The sequence below is a fragment of the Ambystoma mexicanum genome, chromosome 4p (assembly GCF_040938575.1).
Source record: "Ambystoma mexicanum isolate Mex_15411 chromosome 4p, UKY_AmexF1_1, whole genome shotgun sequence".
In the NCBI taxonomy this organism is placed as follows: domain Eukaryota; kingdom Metazoa; phylum Chordata; class Amphibia; order Caudata; family Ambystomatidae; genus Ambystoma; species Ambystoma mexicanum.
Genome location: NC_090927.1, coordinates 249,277,357 through 249,288,895, shown reverse-complemented (window position 1 = coordinate 249,288,895; position 11,539 = coordinate 249,277,357). Strand labels below are relative to the sequence as shown.

Here is an 11,539-nt window from a genome sequence, read left to right as displayed (position 1 = left end):
GCGAAATGAGTGGGAACGACTTGCCTGTAAATTGAAAGGTTTTAAGAAGAGCACTAAATCGCAGATTGTTTAGTTCCATTGTAATATTAATGGGGAGGGTGTTCCATAGCTTATGTCAACAAATTGTGAAACAATGAATGGCCAAAATGTTGGAGAACTTTGATGTTATATAGCAAATATTGAAGAATAAAGAAGCCTTCAGAGACTGAATTCTATTAGGAAGAATACTTTTAAAGAGGATTGTAGTCCTAAAAAACAGCCAGTGATGAGACCTATGGCTCGATTGGAGAGATCGCGTCTAGAGAGACTAGAATCTAGCCTCACTACAGTCCATCTTCAACATAAATAAAGAGTTCAATGGTAGGCCTGTTAAATGCCTGAAAGGGAGGTATAGTGGGACATGTTTGATTGAAACAACATGAATCCTTGACTTCCTTCATGTGTGGGGTCCTGGCCCTATGAAAATCCACCAGGACTCAAAAATTGTTGGCTAGGACATAGCACTCAAACAATATATGAAACCAGGCAATAAGAAGAACAACTAAATATTGATTGATTGTGATAACTTTTAATGGTAATATAAGGGTGTTTAAATATAATTCACAAGAAGAGGAAGACATATTGATATCTGTGAAAGATAGCAATAAAATATTCAGCAATTCTATTAGTGATTAATAAAAAAGGAAAACATGTTTCATTTGTTGTGGCTGAAATATGACTTCAGAATGTGCAAAGTGTAGCAAGATCGCGATTATTGAATTCTGTTATTCTTAAACTAGAAAAAGCAACGCAGGGTTTTAGCTGGTGCTCTTAGACTTTTTATCCATGCTAACATGAAAAAATGAGTGTGTGGGCGTAGCATAGATGATATGTAACCTATACGCGGTTTTTAAGATTACCCAATATTAGGCACCATAACATCCAAACAAGAGCAAATTGAACCTAGAGAGCGGCACCTGGTCCAACATGGACAACCTAATATGTCCTTTAAATGTAATTCATTTTCTTCCACAAGCTAATTATACATGGACATAAAGTGTTGCAGGAACACAGCACACATGAACAGTACAATACATGATGTAGGATGTTTTACTTTTGTAAACTGCACAGTATGTTGCTCAGTAAATAGTGGGCCATATGTCACGCATGTTGCTCAGGTGAAAGTGCAATTGTGCACAGTATTAGCATTAGGGAAACACATGCCCTAGTTTAAAGACGTAGCCTCCCAACTTATTTTTTTACACAGAACACAATGGGTCCTAGTGCTAGTACAAGCCCCGTTAGCAGGAGGGCAAATGGAGCACTGGTGTAGAAAATGCAGAGAAAGAATACACGTTTGCACTACAGCAATGTAAACCCTGAGTGCTAATTCTGTACAAATGTGTACTTGCACACGTGAAACGTGTCTTTAATCAGGCCCATGGCGTGCCCCCGTAGGGCATTGGCATCAACAAATCAGTCTCAATGTGTCTCGGCATTTTAATGCTTTATTGTGCTCTACATCTAGATATTGTGCCTGGTGATCCCACACATTAAAGATTAACAATTGTTTTTCGTCTTTTTGCTCAGGATTTTCAGGAACATCAGAGAAACTGGACCAAGGTTCTCACCCGGATGAGGATTTTATTCGGATATAGTTTGAAGTGCTTGATAGACCTCTGGAGGGAAGGTATGCTGTTGGGGATCGTATACATAAACAGTTGATACTTTAATTCAGAAATATAATGTTCTATGAAATATAGATGGTTCTCTCGTCGCTTTTCCATAACCGGAGTTTTTCTGCAGAATCTTCTGGATGTTTTTACTTTATTTCTGTAGTGCATTGGCATGTTGCTTTGCACCCTTCCCTCACAAGTGAGTCGAATTCGCAGTCGTCTTTCATTTCGTCACAATTTACATATTTGTCAGTGTAAGGACAAGGATTAGCTAGAATAGAAAAACGAAATAAAAAATGACATTCATTTTTCTAGACAGAAATGTTCATACTTAACAATTTTTGTTGATCCAACTATTTATTAAATATTATTTTGCTTTATTCATTTATTTATTTATTTATTTATATGGCGCGCAGACAGCCCAGGGGCATTGTGGCGCTGTTACTTGCAGCAACTTAGTTACAGGGGGTACAGGATTGGTAGCTATAGTTGGCACATTATGATTTCTACAAACATATTAGTCATTACAGCTCATGCATCTTTGGTTATTACATTGCAGACAGTTTACGTGAAGCCATTACTCATCTTCCCGCATGTTTAGCCTCTTAAAAACGATAGCAACCTTTAGGAGCTCATATTTGAGCTTGTGTAAATTACACTGAGGGGTTCTGTTAAGTTTACACTTTTGAGTAGGCAGGTCCCCTCTGCTGAATGTTCCACTTTTGCATGGTGGAGTGCAAAGGAGGAGTATACAAATGTGGCATACTCAGTTGTATGCCACCTTTTTTAACTCCACCATGCAAAATGAGTACATACTTGCTGTCTTTTCTGCATGGCAGGCAGCGTTTGGAATGGATTCCTATGTAATCTGACTGTTTTTTGATGGTGTAAAAAGTAGGCGGACTCGATAGGAATCTACAGCATTTGCACCAACACTAAAATTCATTCTGGCGGAAATGCTGGAGTATTTGTAGAGCGTAGAGGAAGGGCGAGGACGAATCATAACTTATGTAGCATCTGTGTCTTATGCAGGACTTTTACACATTTAATTAATGGCATGCTTCAATGAAAATGAGCCCTTTACTGTTTTGGTAATTAAAACATCCACTCCACTGAAAAAAAGACTGCATTGCCTTTCCAATCTTACTTTATTGTTTGCTATTCCTCAACAATTTTCCAAATTTGCACAAGCCTCTACTGAAAACAAACATGGGCAAATAACCTGTTATCTGGGATGGTATTGACTCAGGAGGGTTGACAACTACGGCTGGGTAACCTGTTCCCAATAGAATAGGTTATTTGGCTGTGTTCATTCTCAAGAGAGTGCTCCCACTTTTGAAAACCTCGGGTAACCCTAAATTACTAAAGGTGATGCCAAGATTCTCTAAGCACTTTGTTCACTGTGCTTAGAGAAGCTTAGCTTTTACCTAACTGACGGTGCCCAACAAGGCACACACATGTGTCTGGATTTGCTGATGCTACTCTTGTTCTAGGTCAATTACCAAGCATTTTGGTGCTACACTACAAATGCATATCTCTCCTCTTAAATCATGGATGTAGACTTTCCTGAATAGGGCTGCCTCATAAAACCAGTTATTGGTGTTCAGTCTAGGGCCTCACACACTTTTGCAAATTTGGAACAATTGGGATTTCACCACATACTACTAATAGCATTCCAGATATGGACCACTTGTTTGCTGTGCTTAGATAGGCTCCACTTCACTCCACTGACACTGCCCAACTAGATGAAAACATGTGTCTGGGATTGCTGATGTTACGCTTGTTCATGGGAGAATTGCCAACCATATTGGTATTGGATTTTGGAAATGTCTCTACAACTTGCTTGTACACCCTCCTGAGTGGGAACCTCCTCATAGAAAGTGTTTTTGCTGTTTTAAATGTCAGTACAATGATACCCATCATTTAGTAGACAACAGGATAAGGACCACAAACAAAACACATAAGAACAACAGAACATCGAAAAAAGGAAAAGAATGAACAAAGAAGGAAAAATGCTGTTAAGAAAAATCTAGGGAAATGCAGATTTAAAAGGAGGAAGAATGGAGAATACACAGCAAGAACAAGAAAATGTGACTGGTGTGAATTTTCACGGGATCTCATCAATTCTCCCCAATGGGGATATCTTCCCTGTGAGGCAAGGGAGGTGAGCACACTAAGCACCATCTCACTTTAGTGAAAGCGGGACATCACAGGGCGCGACTCCCCTCTTGGGGATAGGGACTCCTATTTCATCCAGGAATTCTCTATATTCTTTTCCGAGGAAATAACCAGAACATCAAAGAACTAAAACCTTCCCTCCAAAACAGTTACTATTTGCTACAGCAATATTATCAATAACCAACCTTCAGCTACCACTCATACTGTGAAGAAGATTAGAAGAACCATGAAGAGTATTCAGTGGTTGGCAGCCAACCACACTGAGACAAAGGAGCTAGAAAGAGGCAAAATGAATAAGCCCTGGAAAGAAACAAAGGACTTTGTGCTATGTCTACATTGGGGAGGCCCCAAAGGTTCCTCATAACAACCAAGAAAGGACCAATGAAAGACATTCTCATCTTCAGAGCCTGGGAAGCTCAAAACAGGGTGGAGAAAGCAGTGGGAGGATGCAGACCAGAACCGTCTGTTGTCAGAAAGACTCCCAGGACCTCAGGAAGAAAGAAGCTGGGTGCCGGAAGAAGCCCTGGAGGTGGTGTAGCATGACCTAGACAGGGTGGAATGTGGTTCGCTAATGACCCTGAGACTGTACGAGGATGGGCCCCGCGGGGCCACAGCTGAAGGAAGAAGGAACGGAAGCCCATGCAAGTTGTGTCATTTGGACAAACCTAATCCCACGAGAAGAACCGGTGACACCAGCCTGGCACAATCGTGACAACGGGAGGGGCGTATATGTGAATTCGGGAAAACTAATGAAGAGTACCAAGGGACCAATCATGCTTGTCCCTGTATAAGTGAATGTTGGAAAACTAATGAAGAGTTCCAAGGGACCCATCCTACTCGCCCCAGTATAAGTGACGGTTGAAAGCTTGACGGTTGGAAAGCTAATAAATTGCACCAAGGGAAATATCATACTCATTCCAGTATGAGTGAATATTGGAAAGGTAATGAAGATTGCCAAGGGACCAATCATACTTGTCCTAGTATAAGTGAATGTGGAAAAGCTAATGAAAAGTACCAATAGACCAATCATACTGGTCCCAGTATACCCGAAGTTTGGCAAGCTAGTAAAGATTACCAACAAACCACTCACACTCATCCCAGTAAGACAATAAATGTTAAGGAGGCAAATAGACCATGGGCCTCATTACACGGATTCATGCCGGTAAAATACCGGCACCGCCTTGGCGGAAAGGGGAACTACCGCCCCATTCCAAGGTTGGCAGGGCGGTAATTCCCCCTTCCACCATTGCCCTTCCCCATTCCCATTTTTAGCCCATAGGGCTCAATGGGAATGGGGAAGGCGCTAATTACGGTACCGCAAATTGCGGTAGCGTAATTAGCTCCCTGGGTCCCTTTGCGGGTTGGTTTTTAACGCCTGCAAAAAGCAAAGGGACCTCGTAGTAAGGCGGTACCGGTAAATCCTTACCGCCATCCGTGTAATGAGGCCCCATGTCTTGCTGGTGGCAAACATCTGATATCCTCCTAAATGTTTAATATCAATATTTCTTTGAATCTATTGGAAAGAGCTTAGATTGGATGTCCTTCTGAATTAATCAATTCATCAACATTACTCAGAGTTGATTGGAGAGAGAATGTATGAGTTATAGGAAAATAGAGGAGATGCAAGAGCAGCAAACCAAATTAATTGTAGAGACAATTGAAAAAGGCCTTCCTGGGTATAGTAAATTGGCAGATGATATAATGATGCATGCTGTTAATGTGGAACCCTTTTCTTTGTTAGGGTGTAATGTAGAAAATGGTGTGGTTCATATGAACCATTCCCTACTTTTTAGATTTATTTCATGAAGGAAAATGATACAGAGGGCGATGTTTCAGAGTTGTCTGAGTGTTATTACCAAGACATGTTGACTAGAGTAGTTCCTGTATTTTACTAGGAAATTTGGAAATGTGAATATTTAAATTAACAAAACATTGAAACTTACTGCAGAGTCCATCCTCACAATCGTTCGGACATCTTTTGCATGTTGTGCCCATCTCATATGGCAACCCCATCCTTGTGTAATCATTTCCTCTGAAATCAAGCAAAATAAATGTGAACGTGAGTTGTCATTTGCACAAAAAACATTGAGATAAAAAGTGTACTGTAATTGTGAACAGGAATATGCAAAATAAATTCTACCTGAAATACATGTTCTGCCATGTTTATATTTCAATAAATGAAAAGTGTGTTTTTCAACATTTCATTAAGTGTAATTTCTTCTGTTATTGTTCTTGCATGTTGTAACAGTTTGTATGTGTTTGATATTTCAGGCCCTTTTGGCATTAGTGGCTTGCCATCACATTGTTTGTGTGTATTTGGAAGAGCGTCACCCTTTATGAAAATGGCTGAATTGTCATGTGGCGTCTAGTCTATGTACAATAACATGCTTCATTCAGATAACTGAGGCTTTAAGAAAATATACACTCTCTCTGCTTGCTGAAAACCAGCTGCAATGGAAAAAATGTTCTCATTTTTATCATCCCACCCAAACAAACTAACCTGCAAAATCTGGCCAAATACTGTACCATGTAAATTGCGCAGTGATATTGGTCAAAATCATTTAGGGCCACTTCTAAAACCCTTCTTCTTAATGGTTGTGACAATTATTTCCTTCTTCTAGGAGAGTGGGATAGCTATCTCACCCATAATGCATTTATATATTCCAGTGTAATCATATCTAGGGAAATCCGATCGGGATCATATATCTTATCATTCTTAAGCTTGGACATGGTCTCAGTGACTTATTCCCAAAGTCCAAACCATAACTGGGAGGGAACCCAACTGCACATACATATCCATACCTTGATAGTGTGGAACAAAGGGGGGTCATACAATGTTTCCCGGTCTGGAAAGAATGCTGGTAAAATTGAATGTGTTTCCGGTGGGGTCAAGTATCTACCTCCAGGCCTGATCTGCCAGTAAATCAGGCCCCCACAGGCAAAAAATGCTGTAATTACCTCCATCCATGGAATGGGGAGTTACTGGCATTCCTGCCACCTGGAATATCCTGGTAATACTGGGATATCAGGCGGGGAGAATGCTAATTCAGTTTCGGTAGCATCCCACCAGAATTACCAATAGGATACCAAAAAACTCGAAATTAGTGTTTAACCAGATGAGTCATGATCATCCCTCCACTGATATTCATGTGGGCACCAACTACCATCAAGGCCTCAACCCGTGAGTTTAGGTTTAGGTAGGTGTAAATATTCAAATATTCATACAGCAGGACAACATACAAGTATCAGCTAAATCTGAACATGAGTTATCATTAGGTGCTCTAATCCCAGTTTTAAATGTAGATCCTTTAGACTGAGTCCCACCTTTATGCATAACCCTTTAGACAACCACTGAGGTATTACATTTTGATTACGTTTCCTTACAGCCATACATTACATAGATGATAGCACAGCAGTTTGGTTTACAGAGAAAATCAATGAAAAACTTAAATCGGCTCTAACAAAATAACTATATGCCGTAAAACTTTTAATCTAGCGATTGTAGGCACTATCATGCCGCCTTGATTATTAATACACTATTGAGCTAAATATTTAAACACGCACATTCAGAACCATGCTTGAGATTATGTGCTGAGGTCCACATGATTAGTTGAAGGGCTGAGAGGGAGGTGCAGAACAATTATTAAAAGAGGTTTCCAATTTCAATCATTTCAACACATTGGGCCTCATCACAACTCACCCGGTATGGAAACAACGGTGTCGGTAAACCCGGGTGATCCTGCAGGCGGAGGCGTCAATCCCGCAAGGTCTTGCCAGGCGGGTAAAACACTGATCGCATGCAGGCGGACGAGGAAACACCAGCACCATGATCCCCAATAGGAATGGGGATTTACACCATTCCGCCTCCGGAATTCCCGGGTCACCGGGGTTGTAATGCGCCAGTAATTCCAGGAATCACGGAGGCAGAATGGTAATACAAGTCCGGCGGTAACCAGGCGGTTTTACTGCCTCGGTTACCACCGGACTCGTAATGAGGCCCATAGTTACAGTAATGATGGTGATGGTGGAGCTGGCAGTATTTGTACAAAAACTGCCCATCTTGCCAAGCACTACATTATAGCCCTGGAGATATTTGATATTGATAAATACTGCCTGATTACATGTTTTTCACATACATGAGGACAATCATTTTTCTCAGTGAACCAGAGAGGATAGGATTTTATGACTTTACTGTCAAGCGCAAGAAGCACTGATTTTCACCAAGAAGTAAGAACATCTGCAGAAGTAAATCTGAAGTCCACTCTGTTTCAGAAAAAAAATCAAAAGTAGCATTATGCAGTCCACAGCCCCTTCTCCATGCCTCTCCGATTCTAGAGCAACGACATCCAGTGTTCTGGGTGTGATGGCACAATGCTAACAATAATGCTTCAATGTCATGGAAGCCTTCATCAAAAAGAATGTGTGTGGAATTGACTCTACTTCTCCTGATGTAACTCAGTGTTTATACACTATATTATCTATATTCTAGAATATGAGCATGTCATGAATTGGCCCGGAAATCATAGAACTAATGGAGCTCTTTTTTTTTTTTTAAGTTTATCAAACAGTAACAGTAAAAAAAGAGAGGAGGTAATTGAAGAGATTAAGCCTGATTAATACTACAGCATTTGAAAATAGAGGTTCCATACAATGAGCCAGCAACATTTCGTATTAGATTGTTAGGTATTACAACAATTGAGTGGCACCTGGGACTCTAATGGCTTGAAACTGGAAGATAGAGAGGAATGGCTGGTTGTTGATAAGGCAGGCTATGGGAGTGATGTGGAGAAGAATGAAAAAGGGAAAGGGGTAAGGGTGGGGAAATGAAGAATCGTGTGGTTACAAAGCACATAGCCCAAATACAAGTCAATGGTTTTTTTAAAGATCTACATTCAGTGATAATCAGTTTCATTTGTCAACGAAACCACAGCTGCCGGTAGGTCAAGAATTAGTTTGTTAAACAGTAATTGAAACAGTTGTCAGTGAGCATGAAAATATGTCAGCAAGTGTGAAGTGTTCACTACTTTTCATAGCATAGAAATACTGATTCACTACCTCTAAGGTAAGCACAGGTTATGACAGAGACAATAGGCATTGAATAGAAGAGGGAATAGAGTTAAATCAACAATTTCATGGGCTCTAATGCATTTCTAAGGTCTACACATGTTGTGTTGTAAGTAAGCATGCTGACATTCCCAAATGGCGTCAGGTCTTGCGTAAGAGTAGCACATCTGGAAGTAGCAATATGTTCTAAACAATGGGTTTGACACACATGATTCCAACAAGCAAGTCCTTAAATATGTTCACAGTTTATCCAAGTGTTAGTGATAATTTGTTTTGGTCAACAACATTCAGTAACTTTAGCAAACATGTGTTGGGGTCATGGGCTAACCAAGTGCACTGCACAACCAAGTGGATACAGCATATCAAGTAAAGGTCACCTCGAGCTGTAAACTGTTACATATGGCAGGCCAAATGAGCTACAATATCACCACATGCTGTAAGCAGCAAGCACCATCCACAGAAACCAGCCAAATCAGTTTGGCATATGACACTTCAAAGCTGTTTAGAGTATCTTTGATCAAATGTGATGTAATGTTAGCCTGAAGGATGCTCCTCTTAACATAAGCAGCCAACATAGCCACAAACATGTTGCCATTCATTTAATTCTATTTTACGGTTCCATTCTTGTTCTCATTGTCTCTTGACAGAGGGAGTAACTCTCAGAATGTGGAAGCTACGTGAGGACTGTGATGACCATATATGGTAAGGCAAATAGGAGGATGGATGAGCTCTACTCTGATAGATTTGGTATGGGGGGTTTTGTGCTGCAGATGTAGGAAGTACCAGGTGAAGTCTTAATTCAGTAATTCAAAAAGATTAACACACTTATATATATATATATATATATACGCTCCGCCTTACATTGGAGCCGGCAATGCTAGGAGAGTGCCTTCAGGCAGGCCCAGCCCTCATTCTCAAAGAAAGGTGAACATTTTGAGAGAAAGTAGTATAACTTGAGTGTCAAAATGGAGAGACCATGCTTGGTTGAGCCAGATTGATTTAAGGAAAGTTGTACTGACAGAGTCCTCTCCATCAACAGCATAGCATATGGCCATCTTTGCCCATCCATCTTGAAATCTGCCACAGTGTAAATACTGCATGAAAACCAGATAGACATGAGGAGCGTGCACCAGCCATCGTGTGTGCCACTTGGCACATACTCAGATGCATATATAACATTTTGAACATGTGTACAAGTTAAGAATTTGTCTATCCAGCACCCTAAAAAAAGGCGATTGGAAAAGATGCGAGCCTACCCTGCAATGTGAGGTGCATATCGGTCAATTTTGGGGTGCTATCTTTAATTGAATCTAAAATGGCATTTGTGTTTAAGGACATTATGTGTTTCAAAGAAGGGATAACCGAGTCTCACAAAACAAGTTAGTCAGAGTGATTCTGAGGAGATGTCGATGATTTGATTTCATTTGATTTGAGTTTGGACTTGTATATTACATATCACATGGAACCATGGAGAATCTGCACCTGGGGGCAGATGATGAAAGTCATTGAACAAAGAGCTAAACAGATCACAAGCATTACTCAATTAGGAACGTTTTTAGTGTTTTTTCTGAAGATACTGAGGGAATCCATTTTTCGTAGATCAATTGGTGACATATTCCAGGTCCGCGGGCATACAGAGGAAAAGCATCTGCCTCCCCATGAAACGGATCTGGGTACTGGAGCCACCAAAAGACATTGTCCCATAGATCAAAATGACAGATTTGGGCGATAGACTGTGATTTTTGAAGAAAGATAGGTAGGAGCCAGGCCATTTAATGCATTTAAAGACCAAACAGAGGGTCTTAAACAGAACCTTCTGCTGCACCGGAAGCAAATGAAGGCTCCTATGAAACTGGGAGACCAACAATTTCCTAGGCAGAGAAAAGGTGAGCCTAACAGCTGAATTCTGAGCAACTTGCAGTCTATGTATTTGTTTTTGTTTTCTATGGCAATAAACGGGGCAATACAATAGTCTGGCGATCATTCTCTGCAATAAGAGGTAGCAAAGGCTTCAACAGTTTAAGTTGAAAGTAAACCGTTTTTATAGTTTGATAAACCTGTAAATAGCAGTTCAATTTTGACTGCCAAAGGTTCTTTACCTTGAGTGAGAACGTTGTTGGAACTTCAAAAAGTGTTGGACATGGAACAGATTGTATGATGTTAGTTAGTTTCTTCTTTGAGCCAAATACAATGACTTCCGTTTTCGAAGGATTCAGTTGAAGCTCGTTTTCCAACATGCAGTTTTTTATTTTGTCTACACAAGACAATACTCGATTAAGTGCTTCCACTGGTTGTTTTAGCAGGACGTAAATCTGGGTATCATCAACATAGGAATGATACTGCAGATCAAATTGGGAAAAGATTCTGATCAAGGGACGTATATAAATATTAAACAATAGTGGAGACAAAGAAGAACCCTGGTGCACACCACACCTGGCTGGTAAGGTGTCAGACAGGTGTGGACCCAAATATACCTGCTGGGTTTGATCATTTAAATTACTTCAATGATGGATTTTGGTGTTTTATAGATTTAATAGAAAAGGCCAATTAATGAGATCATGCAGGGATAAAGACCATTCACCGGAGAACGTTTAACGTTGTTGACGTCAATGGATTAGGCCCCTACATAAGTTATAAAAAAT

The 11,539-nt window shown here is 40.4% G+C and overlaps 1 protein-coding gene across 1 annotated transcript in view; it reads right to left on the bottom strand.

Annotated features, from left to right (window-relative positions):
* Positions 1–1,469: 1,469 nt before the first annotated feature.
* LOC138453174 (cysteine-rich venom protein-like) overlaps positions 1,470–11,539 on the bottom strand; it is a 242,167-nt gene continuing 232,097 nt past the window's right edge. Inside the window, exons 7-8 of the mRNA XM_069605768.1 lie at positions 5,777–5,865; positions 1,470–1,926 (exon numbers count right to left, since the gene is read on the bottom strand). Of these exons, the coding sequence (XP_069461869.1) occupies positions 1,802–1,926; positions 5,777–5,865 (214 nt within the window). The 3' untranslated portion in view covers positions 1,470–1,801. The remainder of the gene's footprint in view (positions 1,927–5,776; positions 5,866–11,539) is intronic.